Below are 17,848 nucleotides of genomic sequence, written 5' to 3'. Positions count from 1 at the left end.
TCAACGCACATTCTGGCTCTGACCTGTAACATCAACGCACATTCTGGCTCTGACCTGTAACATCAACACACACTCTTAGCTGGAACATTAACACGCGCTCTGACCTGTAACATCAACACACACACTCTGACTCTGACCTGTAACAACAACACACAGTCTGAATCTGACCTGTAACATCAACACACACTCTGATGCTGACCTGTAACATCAACACACACTCTGAACTGTAACATCATCACACTTTGACTCTGACCTATAATATCAACACTCACTCTGTCCTGTAACATGAACAAACACGCTGACTCTGACCTGTAACATCAACACACAGTCTGACCTGTAACATGAACAAACACGCTGACTCTGACCTGTAACATCAACACACAGTCTGACCTGTAACATCAACACACACTCTGATGCTGACCTGTAACATCAACACACACTCTGTCCTGTAACATCAACACACACTCTGACTCTGAACTGTAACATCATCACACTTTGACTCTGACCTATAATATCAACACTCACTCTGTCCTGTAACATGAACAAACACGCTGACTCTGACCTGTAACATCAACACACAGTCTGACCTGTAACATGAACAAACACGCTGACTCTGACCTGTAACATCAACACACAGTCTGACCTGTAACATCAACACACACTCTTACCTGTAACATCAACACATACTCTTACCTGTAACATCAACACACACTCTGTCCTGTAACATCAACACACGCTCTGACCTGTAACATCAACACACGCTCTGACCTGTAACATCAACACACGCTCTGACCTGTATCACTAACACACGCTCTGTCCTGTAACATCAACACACAGTCTGACCTGTAACGTCAACACACAATCTCTGACTTTGTGCTGTAACATCAACACACGCTCTGACCTGTAACATCAACACACACTCTCACTCTGTGCTGTAACATCAACACACACACTCTCACTCTGGCCTGTAACATCAACACACACACTCTGACTTTGTGCTGTGACATCAACACACGCTCTGACCTGTAACATCAACACACACTGACTCTGGCCTGTAACATCAACACACACTCTCACTCTGTGCTGTAACATCAACACACACTCTGACTCTGTGCTGTAACATCAACACACACTCTCACTCTGGCCTGTAACATCAACACACACTCTCACTCTGGCCTGTAACATCAACACACACTCTCAGTCTATGCTGTAACATCAATGCACATTCTGGCCCTGACCTGTAACATCATTACACTTTGACTCTGACCTGTAATATCAACACACAGTCTGACCTGTAACATCAACACACACTCTCTGACTCTGTGCTGTAACATCAACACACACTCTGACTCGTAACGTCAACACACAATCTCTGACTTTGTGCTGTAACATCAACACACGCTCTGACCTGTAACATCAACACACACTATGACTCTGGCCTGTAACATCAACACACACTCTCACTCTGTGCTGTAACATCAACACACACACTCTCACTCTGGCCTGTAACATCAACACACACACTCTGACTTTGTGCTGTGACATCAACACACGCTCTGACCTGTAACATCAACACACACTGACTCTGGCCTGTAACATCAACACACACTCTCACTCTGTGCTGTAACATCAACACACACTCTGACTCTGTGCTGTAACATCAACACACACTCTCACTCTGGCCTGTAACATCAACACACACTCTCACTCTGTGCTGTAACATCAACACACACTCTCAGTCTATGCTGTAACATCAATGCACATTCTGGCCCTGACCTGTAACATCATTACACTTTGACTCTGACCTGTAATATCAACACACAGTCTGACCTGTAACATCAACACACACTCTCTGACTCTGTGCTGTAACATCAACACACGCTCTGTCCTGTAACACCAACACACGCTCTGTCCTGTAACACCAACACACGCTCTATCCTGTAACACCAACACACGCTCTGTACTGTAACATCAACACACGCTCTGTACTGTAACATCAACACACACTATGACTCTGTGCTGTAACATCAACACACACTCTGACTCTGTCCTGTAACATCAACACACACTCTCAGTCTATGCTGTAACATCAACGCACATTCTGGCCCTGACTTGTAACATCAACACCACTCTGTCCTGTAACATCAACACACACTCTGACTCTGTGCTGTAACATCAACACACACTCTCACTCTGGCCTGTAACATCAGCACACACTCTCACTCTGGCCTGTAACATCAACACACACTCTCACTCTGTGCTGTAACATCAACACACACTCTCACTCTGTGCTGTAACATCAACACACACTCTCAGTCTATGCTGTAACATCAATGCACATTCTGGCCCTGACCTGTAACATCATTACACTTTGACTCTGACCTGTAATATCAACACACAGTCTGACCTGTAACATCAACACACACTCTCTGACTCTGTGCTGTAACATCAACACACACTCTTACCTGTAACACCAACACACGCTCTGTCCTGTAACACCAACACACGCTCTGTCCTGTAACATCAACACACACTCTGTCCTGTAACAGCAACACACACTCTGACTCTGAACTGTAACATCATCACACTTTGACTCTGATCTGTAATATCAACACTCACTCTGTCCTGTAACATGAACAAACACGCTGACTCTGACCTGTAACATCAACACACACTCTGACTCTGACCTGTAACAACAACACACACTCTGACTCTGACCTGTAACAACAACACACACTCTGACTCTGACCTGTAACATCAACACACACTCTGTCCTGTAACAGCAACACACACTCTGACTCTGAACTGTAACATCATCACACTTTGACTCTGATCTGTAACATCAACACACACTCTGTCCTGTAACATCAACACACACTCTCACTCTGTGCTGTAACATCAACACACACTCTTACCTGGAACATCAACACATGCTCTGACTCTGACCTGTAACAACAACACACACTCTGACTCTGACCTGTAACATCAACACACAGTCTCTGACTTTGTGCTGTGACATCAACACACGCTCTGACCTGTAACATCAACACACACTATGACTCTGGCCTGTAACATCAACACACACTCTCACTCTGTGCTGTAACATCAGCACACACTCTGACTCTGTCCTGTAACATCAACACACACTCTGACTCTGTCCTGTAACATCAACACACACTCTGACTCTGTCCTGTAACATCAATGCACATTCTGGCCCTGACCTGTAACATCAACACCACTCTGTCCTGTAACATCAACACCACTCTGTCCTGTAACATCAACACCACTCTGTCCCGTAACATCAACACCACTCTGTCCTGTAACATCAACACACACTCTGACTCTGTCCTGTAACATCACCACACACTCTCACTCTGTGCTGTAACATCACCACACACTCTGACTCTGTGCTGTAACATCAACACACACTCTCACTCTGGCCTGTAACATCAACACACACTCTCACTCTGTGCTGTAACATCAACACACACTCTCACTCTGTGCTGTAACATCAACGCACATTCTGGCTCTGACCTGTAACATCAACACCACTCTGTCCTGTAATATCAACACACACTCTTACCTGGAACATTAACACATGCTCTGTCCTGTAACATCAACACGCGCTCTGACCTGTAACATCAACACACACACTCTGACTCTGACCTGTAACATCAACACACACTCTGATGCTGACCTGTAACATCAACACACGCTCTGTCCTGTAACATCAACACACGCTCTGTCCTGTAACATCAGCACACACTCTGACTCTGTGCTGTAACATCAACACACACTCTCACTCTGTGCTGTAACATCAACACACACTCTTACTCTGTCCTGTAACATCAACACACACTCTCACTCTGTGCTGTAACATCAACACCACTCTGTCCTCTAACATCAACACACACTCTCACTCTGTGCTGTAACATCAACACAAACTCTTACCTGGAACATTAACACATGCTCTGTCCTGTAACATCAACACGCGCTCTGACCTGTAACATCAACACACACACTTTGACTCTGACCTGTAACAACAACAACACAGTCTGAATCTGAACTGTAACATCATCACACTTTGACTCTGACCTGTAATATCAACACTCACTCTGTCCTGTAACATCAACACACACTCTGACTGAACTGTAACATCATCACACTTGATTCTGACTGGTAATATCAACACTCACTCTGTCCTGTAACATGAACAAACACGCTCGCTCTGACCTGCAACATCAACACACACTATGACTCTGGCCTGTAACATCAACACACACAATCTGACTCTGACCTGTAACATCAACACACACAATCTGACTCTGACCTGTAACATCAACACACACTCTCACTCTGTGCCGTAACATCAGCACACTCTGACTCTCTGCTGTAACATCAGCACACACTCGCACTCTGTGCTGTAACATCAACGCACATTCTGGCTCTGACCTGTAACATCAACACACACTCTCACTCTGTGCTGTAACATCAACACACACTCTTACCTGGAACATCAACACATGCTCTGTCCTGTAACATCAACATGCGCTCTGACCTGTAACATCAACACACACTCTGACTCTGACCTGTAACAACAACACACACTCTGACTCTGACCTGTAACAACAACACACACTCTGACTCTGACCTGTAACATCAACACACACTCTGTCCTGTAACAGCAACACACACTCTGACTCTGAACTGTAACATCATCACACTTTGACTCTGATCTGTAATATCAACACTCACTCTGTCCTGTAACATGAACAAACACGCTGACTCTGACCTGTAACATCAACACATGCTCTGTCCTGTAACATCAACACACGCTCTGTCCTGTAACATCAACACACGCTCTGTCCTGTAACATCAACACACGCTCTGTCCTGTAACATCAACACACGCTCTGACCTGTAACATCAACACACACTCTGACTCTGTGCTGTATCATCAACACACACTCTCACTCTGGCCTGTAACTTCAACACACACTCTCTGACTTTGTGCTGTAACATCAACACACGCTCTGACCTGTAACATCAACACACACTATGACTCTGGCCTGTAACATCAACACACACTCTCAATCTGTGCTGTAACATCAACGCACATTCTGGCTCTGACCTGTAACATCAACACCACTCTGTCCTGTAATATCAACACACACTCTTACCTGGAACATTAACACATGCTCTGTCCTGTAACATCAACACGCGCTCTGACCTGTAACATCAACACACACACTCTGACTCTGACCTGTAACAACAACACACACTCTGACTCTGACCTGTAACATCAACACACACTCTGATGCTGACCTGTAACAGCAACACACGCTCTGTCCTGTAACATCAACACACGCTCTGTCCTGTAACATCAGCACACACTCTGACTCTGTGCTGTAACATCAACACACACTCTCACTCTGTGCTGTAACATCAACACACACTCTTACTCTGTCCTGTAACATCAACACACACTCTCACTCTGTGCTGTAACATCAACACCACTCTGTCCTCTAACATCAACACACACTCTCACTCTGTGCTGTAACATCAACACACACTCTTACCTGGAACATTAACACATGCTCTGTCCTGTAACATCAACACACACACTTTGACTCTGACCTGTAACAACAACAACACAGTCTGAATCTGAACTGTAACATCATCACACTTTGACTCTGACCTGTAATATCAACACTCACTCTGTCCTGTAACATCAACACACACTCTGACTGAACTGTAACATCATCACACTTGATTCTGACTGGTAATATCAACACTCACTCTGTCCTGTAACATGAACAAACACGCTCGCTCTGACCTGCAACATCAACACACACTATGACTCTGGCCTGCAACATCAACACACACAATCTGACTCTGACCTGTAACATCAACACACACAATCTGACTCTGACCTGTAACATCAACACACACTCTCACTCTGTGCCGTAACATCAACACACACTGACTCTCTGCTGTAACATCAGCACACACTCGCACTCTGTGCTGTAACATCAACGCACATTCTGGCTCTGACCTGTAACATCAACACACACTCTCACTCTGTGCTGTAACATCAACACACACTCTTACCTGGAACATCAACACATGCTCTGACTCTGACCTGTAACAACAACACACACTCTGACTCTGACCTGTAACATCAACACACACTCTGTCCTGTAACAGCAACACACACTCTGACTCTGAACTGTAACTTCAACACACACTCTCACTCTGTGCTGTAACATCAACACACACTCTGACCTGTAAGATCAACACATGCTCTGTCCTGTAACATCAACACATGCTCTGTCCTGTAACATCAACACACACTCTGACCTGTAAGATCAACACGCGCTCTGTCCTGTAACATCAACACACACTCTGACCTGTAACATCAACACACGCTCTGACCTGTAAGATCAACACGCGCTCTGTCCTGTAACATCAACACACACTCTGACCTGTAACATCAACACACGCTCTGACCTGTAACATCAACACGCGCTCCGTCCTGTAACATCAACACACACTCTGACTGAACTGTAACATCATCACACTTGATTCTGACCGGTAATATCAACACTCACTCTGTCCTGTAACATGAACAAACACGCTGACTCTGACCTGTAACATCAACACACAGTCTGACCTGTAACATCAACACATGCTCTGTCTTGTAACATCAACACACGCTCTGACCTGTAACACCAACACACACTCTGTCCTGTAACACCAACACACGCTCTGACCTGTAACATCAACACACACTCACTCTGTGCTGTAACATAAGCACACACTCTGACTCTGTGCTGTAACATCAGCAGACACTCTCACCTGTAACATCAACACATGCTCTGTCCTGTAACAGCAACACACACACTCTGACCTGTAACATCAGCACACACTCTGACTCTGACCTGTAACAACAACAACACAGTCTGAATCTGAACTGTAACATCATCACACTTTGACTCTGACCTGTAATATCAACACTCACTCTGTCCTGTAACATCAACACACACTCTGACTGAACTGTAACATCATCACACTTGATTCTGACTGGTAATATCAACACTCACTCTGTCCTGTAACATGAACAAACACGCTCGCTCTGACCTGCAACATCAACACACACTATGACTCTGGCCTGCAACATCAACACACACAATCTGACTCTGACCTGTAACATCAACACACACAATCTGACTCTGACCTGTAACATCAACACACACTCTCACTCTGTGCCGTAACATCAACACACACTGACTCTCTGCTGTAACATCAGCACACACTCGCACTCTGTGCTGTAACATCAACGCACATTCTGGCTCTGACCTGTAACATCAACACACACTCTCACTCTGTGCTGTAACATCAACACACACTCTTACCTGGAACATCAACACATGCTCTGACTCTGACCTGTAACAACAACACACACTCTGACTCTGACCTGTAACATCAACACACACTCTGTCCTGTAACAGCAACACACACTCTGACTCTGAACTGTAACTTCAACACACACTCTCACTCTGTGCTGTAACATCAACACACACTCTGACCTGTAAGATCAACACATGCTCTGTCCTGTAACATCAACACATGCTCTGTCCTGTAACATCAACACACACTCTGACCTGTAAGATCAACACGCGCTCTGTCCTGTAACATCAACACACACTCTGACCTGTAACATCAACACACGCTCTGACCTGTAAGATCAACACGCGCTCTGTCCTGTAACATCAACACACACTCTGACCTGTAACATCAACACACGCTCTGACCTGTAACATCAACACGCGCTCCGTCCTGTAACATCAACACACACTCTGACTGAACTGTAACATCATCACACTTGATTCTGACCGGTAATATCAACACTCACTCTGTCCTGTAACATGAACAAACACGCTGACTCTGACCTGTAACATCAACACACAGTCTGACCTGTAACATCAACACATGCTCTGTCTTGTAACATCAACACACGCTCTGACCTGTAACACCAACACACACTCTGTCCTGTAACACCAACACACGCTCTGACCTGTAACATCAACACACACTCACTCTGTGCTGTAACATAAGCACACACTCTGACTCTGTGCTGTAACATCAGCAGACACTCTCACCTGTAACATCAACACATGCTCTGTCCTGTAACAGCAACACACACACTCTGACCTGTAACATCAGCACACACTCTGACTCTGTGCTGTAACATCAACAACACAGTCTGAATCTGTGCTGTAACATCAGCACACACTCTGACTCTGTGCTGTAACATCAACACACGCTCTGTCCTGTAACAGCAACACACGCTCTGTCCTGTAACATCAACACACGCTCTGACCTGTATCATCAACACACACTCTCACTCGTGTTTTTAGGAATCCGCTAGCTTAGCGCAGCTACTAGCTCTTAGCCGATTTAGCATGGCGGCTTCTCCTGTCTCTCCCGCACTTTTCTGCTCTGGGTGTGAAATGTTTAGTTATTCCTCGGCCTCCTTTAGCAGTAACGGTACTTGTAATAAGTGTAGCTTATTCATAGCTTTGGAGGCCAGGCTGGGCGAATTGGAGACTCGGCTCCGCACCGTGGAAAATTCTAAAGCTAGCCAGGCCCCTGTAGTCGGTGCGGACCAACGTAGCTTAGCCGCCGTTAGTTCCCCTCTGGCAGATCCCAAGCAGCCGGGAAAGCAGGCCGACTGGGTGACTGTGAGGAGGAAGCGTTGCCCTAAACAGAAGCCCCGTGTACACCGCCAACCCGTTCACATTTCTAACCGTTTTTCCACACTCGACGACACACCCGCCGAGGATCAAACTCTGGTTATTGGCGACTCTGTTTTGAGAAATGTGAAGTTAGCGACACCAGCAACCATAGTCAATTGTCTTCCGGGGGCCAGAGCAGGCGACATTGAAGGAAATTTGAAACTGCTGGCTAAGGCTAAGCGTAAATTTGGTAAGATTGTAATTCACGTCGGCAGTAATGACACCCGGTTACGCCAATCGGAGGTCACTAATATTAACATTGAATCGGTGTGTAACTTTGCAAAAACAATGTCGGACACTGTAGTTTTCTCTGGGCCCCTCCCCAATCGGACCGGGAGTGACATGTTTAGCCGCATGTTCGCCTTGAATTGCTGGCTGTCTGAGTGGTGTCCAAAAAATGAGGTGGGCTTCATAGATAATTGGCAAAGCTTCTGGGGAAAACCTGGTCTTGTTAGGAGAGACGGCATCCATCCCACTTTGGATGGAGCAGCTCTCATTTCTAGAAATCTGGCCAATTTTCTTAAATCCTCCAAACCGTGACTATCCAGGGTTGGGACCAGGAAGCAGAGTTGTAGTCTTACACACCTCTCTGCAGCTTCTCTCCCCCTGCCATCCCCTCATTACCCCATCCCCGTAGAGACGGTGTCTGCTCCCAGACCACCAATAACCAGCAAAAATCTATTTAAGCATAAAAATTCAAAAAGAAAAAATAATATGGCACCTTCAACTGCACCACAGACTAAAACAGTTAAATGTGGTCTATTAAACATTAGGTCTCTCTCTTCTAAGTCCCTGTTAGTAAATGATATAATAATTGATCAACATATTGATTTATTCTGCCTTACAGAAACCTGGTTACAGCAGGATGAATATGTTAGTTTAAATGAGTCAACACCCCCGAGTCACACTAACTGCCAGAACGCTCGTAGCACGGGCCGAGGCGGAGGATTAGCAGCAATCTTCCATTCCAGCTTATTAATTAATCAAAAACCCAGACAGAGCTTTAATTCATTTGAAAGCTTGACTCTTAGTCTTGTCCATCCAAATTGGAAGTCCCAAAAACCAGTTTTATTTGTTATTATCTATCGTCCACCTGGTCGTTACTGTGAGTTTCTCTGTGAATTTTCAGACCTTTTGTCTGACTTAGTGCTTAGCTCAGATAAGATAATTATAGTGGGCGATTTTAACATCCACACAGATGCTGAGAATGACAGCCTCAACACTGCATTTAATCTATTATTAGACTCTATTGGCTTTGCTCAAAATGTAAATGAGTCCACCCACCACTTTAATCATATCTTAGATCTTGTTCTGACTTATGGTATGGAAATAGAAGACTTAACAGTATTCCCTGAAAACTCCCTTCTGTCTGATCATTTCTTAATAACATTTACATTTACTCTGATGGACTACCCAGCAGCTTAAAGCAGATAACCCGTAAGTTGGAGAGGAAATGGCGTCTCACTAATTTAGAAGATCTTCACTTAGCCTGGAAAAAGAGTCTGTTGCTCTACAAAAAAGCCCTCCGTAAAGCTAGGACATCTTTCTACTCATCACTAATTGAAGAAAATAAGAACAACCCCAGGTTTCTTTTCAGCACTGTAGCCAGGCTGACAAAGAGTCAGAGCTCTATTGAGCTGAGTATTCCATTAACTTTAACTAGTAATGACTTCATGACTTTCTTTGCTAACAAAATTTTAACTATTAGAGAAAAAATTACTCATAACCATCCCAAAGACGTATCGTTATCTTTGGCTGCTTTCAGTGATGCCGGTATTTGGTTAGACTCTTTCTCTCCGATTGTTCTGTCTGAGTTATTTTCATTAGTTACTTCATCCAAACCATCAACATGTCTATTAGACCCCATTCCCACCAGGCTGCTCAAGGAAGCCCTACCATTATTTAATGCTTCGATCTTAAATATGATCAATCTATCTTTGTTAGTTGGCTATGTACCACAGGCTTTTAAGGTGGCAGTAATTAAACCATTACTTAAAAAGCCATCACTTGACCCAGCTATCTTAGCTCATTATAGGCCAATCTCCAACCTTCCTTTTCTCTCAAAAATTCTTGAAAGGGTAGTTGTAAAACAGCTAACTGATCATCTGCAGAGGAATGGTCTATTTGAAGAGTTTCAGTCAGGTTTTAGAATTCATCATAGTACAGAAACAGCATTAGTGAAGGTTACAAATGATCTTCTTATGGCCTCGGACAGTGGACTCATCTCTGTGCTTGTTCTGTTAGACCTCAGTGCTGCTTTTGATACTGTTGACCATAAAATTTTATTACAGAGATTAGAGCATGCCATAGGTATTAAAGGCACTGCGCTGCGGTGGTTTGAATCATATTTGTCTAATAGATTACAATTTGTTCATGTAAATGGGGAATCTTCTTCACAGACTAAAGTTAATTATGGAGTTCCACAAGGTTCTGTGCCAGGACCAATTCACTTTATACATGCTTCCCTTAGGCAGTATTATTAGACGGTATTGCTTAAATTTTCATTGTTACACAGATGATACCCAGCTTTATCTATCCATGAAGCCAGAGGACACACACCAATTAGCTAAACTGCAGGATTGTCTTACAGACATAAAGACATGGATGACCTCTAATTTCCTGCTTTTAAACTCAGATAAAACTGAAGTTATTGTACTTGGCCCCACAAATCTTAGAAACATGGTGTCTAACCAGATCCTTACTCTGGATGGCATTACCCTGACCTCTAGTAATACTGTGAGAAATCTTGGAGTCATTTTTGATCAGGATATGTCATTCAAAGCGCATATTAAACAAATATGTAGGACTGCTTTTTTGCATTTACGCAATATTTCTAAAATTAGAAAGGTCTTGTCTCAGAGTGATGCTGAAAAACTAATTCATGCATTTATTTCCTCTAGGCTGGACTATTGTAATTCATTATTATCAGGTTGTCCTAAAAGTTCCCTAAAAAGCCTTCAGTTAATTCAAAATGCTGCAGCTAGAGTACTAACGGGGACTAGAAGGAGAGAGCATATCTCACCCATATTGGCCTCTCTTCATTGGCTTCCTGTTAATTCTAGAATAGAATTTAAAATTCTCCTTCTTACTTATAAGGTTTTGAATAATCAGGTCCCATCTTATCTTAGGGACCTCGTAGTACCATATCACCCCAATAGAGCGCTTCGCTCTCAGACTGCAGGCTTACTTGTAGTTCCTAGGGTTTGTAAGAGTAGAATGGGAGGCAGAGCCTTCAGCTTTCAGGCTCCTCTCCTGTGGAACCAGCTCCCAATTCAGATCAGGGAGACAGACACCCTCTCTACTTTTAAGATTAGGCTTAAAACTTTCCTTTTTGCTAAAGCTTATAGTTAGGGCTGGATCAGGTGACCCTGAACCATCCCTTAGTTATGCTGCTATAGACGTAGACTGCTGGGGGGGTTCCCATGATGCACTGTTTCTTTCTCTTTTTGCTCTGTATGCACCACTCTGCATTTAATCATTAGTGATCGATCTCTGCTCCCCTCCACAGCATGTCTTTTTCCTGGTTCTCTCCCTCAGCCCCAACCAGTCCCAGCAGAAGACTGCCCCTCCCTGAGCCTGGTTCTGCTGGAGGTTTCTTCCTGTTAAAAAGGAGTTTTTCCTTCCCACTGTAGCCAAGTGCTTGCTCACAGGGGGTTGTTTTGACCGTTGGGGTTTTACATAATTATTGTATGGCCTTGCCTTACAATATAAAGCGCCTTGGGGCAACTGTTTGTTGTGATTTGGCGCTATATAAAAAAAAAATTGATTGATTGATTGAACACATGCTCTGTCTTGTAACATCAACACACGCTCTGACCTGTAACACCAACACACGCTCTGTCCTGTATCACCAACACACGCTGTGACCTGTAACATCAACACACACTCTCACTCTGTGCTGTAACATCAGCACACACTCTGACTCTGTGCTGTAACATCAACACACACTCTCACCTGTAACATCAACACACGCTCTGTCCTGTAACATCAACACACGCTCTGTCCTGTAACACCAACACACAGTCTGACCTGTAACATCAACGCACACTCTCTGACTCTGTGCTGTAACATCAACACACACTCTCACCTGTAACATCAACACATGCTCTGTCCTGTAACAGCAACACACGCTGTGTCCTGTAACATCAACACACACTCTGACTTGTAACATCAACACACTTTGACTCTGTCCTGTAACATCAGTACACACTTTGACTCTGACCTGTAATATCAACACACGCTCTTTCCTGTAACATCAACACACACGCTGACTCTGACCTGTAACATCAACACACTTTGACTCTGACCTGATTCTCAGTGTGTCTTTTTCTGTTTGTGTGTATGTTGGCAGACGTGGCGGTGATGTGATTGTCATCAAAATACGGTCAGATGCTGATGTCCTGAATGGCCGTGTCATCGCTGTCCTCAGTCCACCTGGGGGTTCTTCATTGGGGTGAGGTCATGTTGTGTCATGTTGTGAGAACCACTCATTGTCTGATGTTCCAAAGTGGAGACCACATTAACCATCTAACAACCTGAATTATGGTGTGAGCTAAACACATTAATTAGCCTGTTAGCATGCAGCAGTGTTCATGTTCTAAGTCAGTCTTGTTCTTGTTAATTTGTTTTGTTTGTATTCTGAATCAATCATGTACCGGTCAATTTCAGTTTTATCCCAAGTTTTCACTTTGGATGAAATGTGCAACTTCCATTTTCATGTTGAGAGCTGATTGGTTGTTGGAGAGTGAGAGGGGTGGAGTTTATATCAGTGTGACCTTGCACATGTGCTGTCTTCTGGCACATCATTCTGGCAATGGCTCCAGATTAGTCCCAGCTGATCAGACAGTGATGTGTCACTGTCTGATTCTGGCCTAGCCGGCCTAGCAACGCCCCGGTAAAGTGATAATAATTTCCAGTACATGAATTACATCGATATCAGAACCCAATACCGATCCGAGATCGGATTGGCCCCATCCCTGGTTTGTAAAGACTCTGCCCGTCTTTCTTCATGCATTGGTGCTGCAGTGATGCAGCGTTTAACACAGGGTTCACATCCACTTCCTGTGTGGGGTTTGTATGTTCTCCCCATGGCTGTGTGGGTCTCCTGTAGTTGCTCCAGGTTCCTGATTCTGTTTCAGTTAAATGCTCAACTGTCGTTGCCTGAAGTAGTATCTGGAGATTTAGAAGTAGTGTCCAGGATCTGCACCAGAATTCAAATGTGGGCGTGGCAGTCAGAGCTCTAATGAGGTCTTTGGAGGTGGTTGACCCTAATTGTGTTCAGCACAGAGCTGAGTCAGCACCTGTGTTGTAGTCTCTGTTAATCGTCTCAGAGGCGCCAGCATGTTGACTGCTGGGCTGGTGTGTGGATTACATCAGATTAAAGTCAGAAAATAGCAGACCAGCCCCCCCGCCCTGGAACGAGACGTTTTTCTTCATGCATTCCACAGCTCTGTTTAGTTCTTTAGTTCCTGTATAGTTTCAGGACAATCGGATTGTAATGTGGTATCAAATCTTTCAAAACTGTTTTGAATCCAGGTCTAAGTCCAGGTCATGCAGATCCTCTGAGAGGTTTGAGGTGCTGCTGTAAAGTGCCAACTACCTGCCAGAATTCCTCCAAATATGCTTTGACAGGCAAACAAGCTGTGCTAATCACATTGTTGTAGCGGTGACCTCTGCTGTGGGCGTGGCCAGTTAAACCCCTCAGAGAATGTGGGGAATGTTCCGTCTGATAATCCGTCTGCAAACATTCGCAGCAGTTTGTGCTGAAATCATGATTGGTAAGTGTTCAGAAAGAATAACGAGGTTTTTAATTTGGCATTGAGCACGCGTCCTGAAAAACACATCCTGACCATTCCAGTGGAACGTTCAGCACAAAGTGGTTTTATTCCCACCGACATAATCTGAATCAGTCAGTTTGAAAGAATATTTATTTATTTTTCTGTTTCTGGGCAGATGTGCTTTTTTTGATCCCATGTTTAAATTACACCACTGATAGTTGTTGAATGTAGAAACATTTCTTCTTCTCTATGTTGGTTTCAGACTCTGGCCATCTTCAGTCCAAAATACGTACAGTTATATCAGGTTTGTAGTTCTCTCATACAGTTGTTGTAGCGGTATATCAGGTTTGTAGTTCTCTCATACAGTTGTTGTAGCGGTATATCAGGTTTGTAGTTCTCTCATACAGTTGTTGTAGCAGTATGTCAGGTTTGTACTCCTTTCATACAGCTGTGGTAGTGGTATGTGAGGTTTATAGTTCTCACATGCAGTTATTGTAGCGGTATGTCAGGTTTGTAGTAGAGATGCACCGATCCACAATTTTTCACTTCCAATCCCAATACCTGAATTTGGATATCTGCCGGTACCGATACTTTTCCGATCCAATACCAGAGCTCTGTCTTCTTTAGTTTTATTATTATCATCATTATTGTTGATTTTATATGAGGATTTTCTTAAAAAGGAGACCCGAAAGTTCAGCTACAATTTTCTAGAAGGCAAATCTCAATTAAATCAAATCAATTTTATTTATATAGCGCCAAATCACAACAAACAGTTGCCCCAAGGCGCTTTATATTGTAAGGCAAAGCCATACAGTAATTACGGAAAAACCCCAACGGTCAAAACGACCCCCTGTGAGCAAGCAGTTGGCTACAGTGGGAAGGAAAAACTCCCTTTTAACAGGAAGAAGCCTCCAGCAGAACCAGGCTCAGGGAGGGGCAGTCCTCTCCTGGGACTGGTTGGGGCTGAGGGAGAGAACCAGGAAAAAGACATGCTGTGTAGGGGAGCAGAGATCCCTAATGATTAAATGCAGAGTGGTGCATACAGAGCAAAAAGAGAAAGAAACACTCAGTGCATCATGGGAACCCCCCAGCAGTCTAAGTCTATAGCAGCATAACTAAGGGATGGTTCGCTGAAGGCTCTGCCTCCCATTCTACTCTTACAAACCCTAGGAACTACAAGTAAGCCTGCAGTCTGAGAGTGAAGCGCTCTATTGGGGTGATATGGTACTATGAGGTCCCTAAGATAAAATGGGACCTAAGAAATCTAAGATGAAAGCCTAGATTTGATGTTTTGGTGAAAGAATTAAGTACTTTTTTTTCTTTATAGACTTTTATAGCCTTATTTTATAGACTTAAAGAGAAAAGACAGCACTCTCTCTCTGTGTCTGTGTGTCTGTCTGTCTCTCCTCCTCATTTTTCAATTTCAGTGGAGCTTGGGAGCCATATGTTTACATTATCAAAGCAAGTGTTACAGAGTAAAAAATAAAAATTAAGTCCTCTCTCTCTCTCCGCCCGTCTGTCTTTCTCCCTCTCTCTGCCCATCTGTCTCCCTCTCTCTGCCCATCTCTCTCCCTCTCTCTGCCCATCTGTCTCTCTCCCTCTCTCTGCCCGTCTGTCTCTCTCCCTCTCTCTGCCCGTCTGTCTTTCTCCCTCTCTCTGCCCGTCTGTCTCTCTGCCTCTCTCTGCCCGTCTCTCTCTCTCCCTCTCTCTGCCCGTCTGTCTTTCTCCCTCTCTCTGCCCATCTTTCTCCCTCTCTCTGCCCATCTTTCTCCCTCTCTCTGCCCGTCTGTCTTTCTCCCTCTCTCTGCCCGTCTGTCTGTCTCCCTCTCTCTGCCCATCTTTCTCCCTCTCTCTGCCCATCTGTCTCTCTCCCTCTCTCTGCCCGTCTGTCTCTCTCCCTCTCTCTGCCCGTCTGTCTCTCGCCCTCTCTCTGCCCGTCTGTCTTTCTCCCTCTCTCTGCCCGTCTGTCTCTCTCCCTCTCTCTGCCTGTCTGTCTCTCGCTCTCTGCCTGTCTGTCTCTCGCTCGCTCGCTTTCCTTCTCTGTCTTTCTCTTTTTCTTTTTCTTGCTGTTTTCGTGCTGCCACGAAGCCTTTCAATTGTAAAATAAATTATCAGTGACGCTAACACGCAGGATTTTAATGGAGACTTTTTCTCTTTCAGTGGACAGAACCTCTTTTCGCTGCCCTGCTCAGCTGCATGCTGAGGTGGCATTTCACAGCCTTGGGACAGTGAAGCAGCTAACTTTTTAGCACACATTTTCAGCAACAATTCAGTTAGTTTTTCAGAAAATCCGTGCTCGACAAACAGACAATTTGAACCCGAGAGCCGGGGAGAAATTGGCCGCTAACCACAGCTAGAACACTGTGGAAGAGAGCGCTCTCAAACAGCCTGGCTTCAAAAACCTCCCTCTCCTCCTCCCACTTGGCAGTAAACAAGCAGAGAGCAAACAACAGCAGTTCAGAGGATCACAGTGGCTCTTCTCTGGTATCGGAAAATGTTTGCAGGTTGGATCGGTATTAATACAATAACATGCTTTTGGAGGGCGGTATGCATTTTCAGAGGTCCGACGTTCACGCCCAGTCGCCCAAAATGACAGATATTCGCCCGAGTTAGACGAGGGCGAATATCTGTCATTTTGGGCGACTGGGCGTGAACGGAGGGACTCAGAAAATGCATACCGCATGACAACAGCATGTTATTTGCATTATTATCACTTTTTACTGAGATACACAACGGGTAACGCATCCTCATCAAGCTGGCTGCTTTAGCTGCTGTTCATTATCGTACTATCCATGAGAAAATCACCCGGAATATCCATATTGGGACCAAAACACACTTCTCGCCTTTTCATCTTTTCCTCTGCGGACAGTTTTTTTTTCCCCCCCTCTGCGGACAGTTCTTGGGCTGCGTGCTGTGACGTCATTTGTTTACGCACAGTGGGCGGGTATAGCCAGGTAGCATCGACGTAAATCTACGATACCGGCCTAGCAACGCCCCGGTAAAGTGATAATAATTTCCAGTACATGAATTACATCGATATCAGAACCCAATACCGATCCAAGATCGGATCGGCCCCATCCCTAGTTTGTAATTCTCACGTGCAGTTATTTTAGTGGTATGTTGCATTTGTAGTTATCTCATACAATTGTTGTAGCAGTATGTGAGGTTTGTAGTTCTCATCTGCAGTTGTTGTAGTGGTATGTCATGTTTGTAGTTCTCACATGCAGTTGTTGTAGCAGTATTCAGGTTTAGTGGTATGTCAAGTTTAAAGTTT

The 17,848-nt window shown here is 44.5% G+C and overlaps 1 protein-coding gene across 1 annotated transcript in view; it reads left to right on the top strand.

Moving 5' to 3' along the window:
• Positions 1–17,848, top strand: part of lrrk1 (leucine-rich repeat kinase 1) — a 387,270-nt gene that overhangs the window by 368,045 nt on the left and 1,377 nt on the right. Inside the window, 1 exon segment of the mRNA XM_034162532.1 lies at positions 13,149–13,250. Coding sequence (XP_034018423.1) covers positions 13,149–13,250 — 102 coding nt within the window.

Source organism: Thalassophryne amazonica, chromosome 2, assembly GCF_902500255.1.
Source record: "Thalassophryne amazonica chromosome 2, fThaAma1.1, whole genome shotgun sequence".
Lineage (NCBI taxonomy): Eukaryota > Metazoa > Chordata > Actinopteri > Batrachoidiformes > Batrachoididae > Thalassophryne > Thalassophryne amazonica.
The sequence above is the reverse complement of the archived record's forward strand: the minus strand, read 5'-3'. Positions and strand labels throughout refer to the sequence as shown.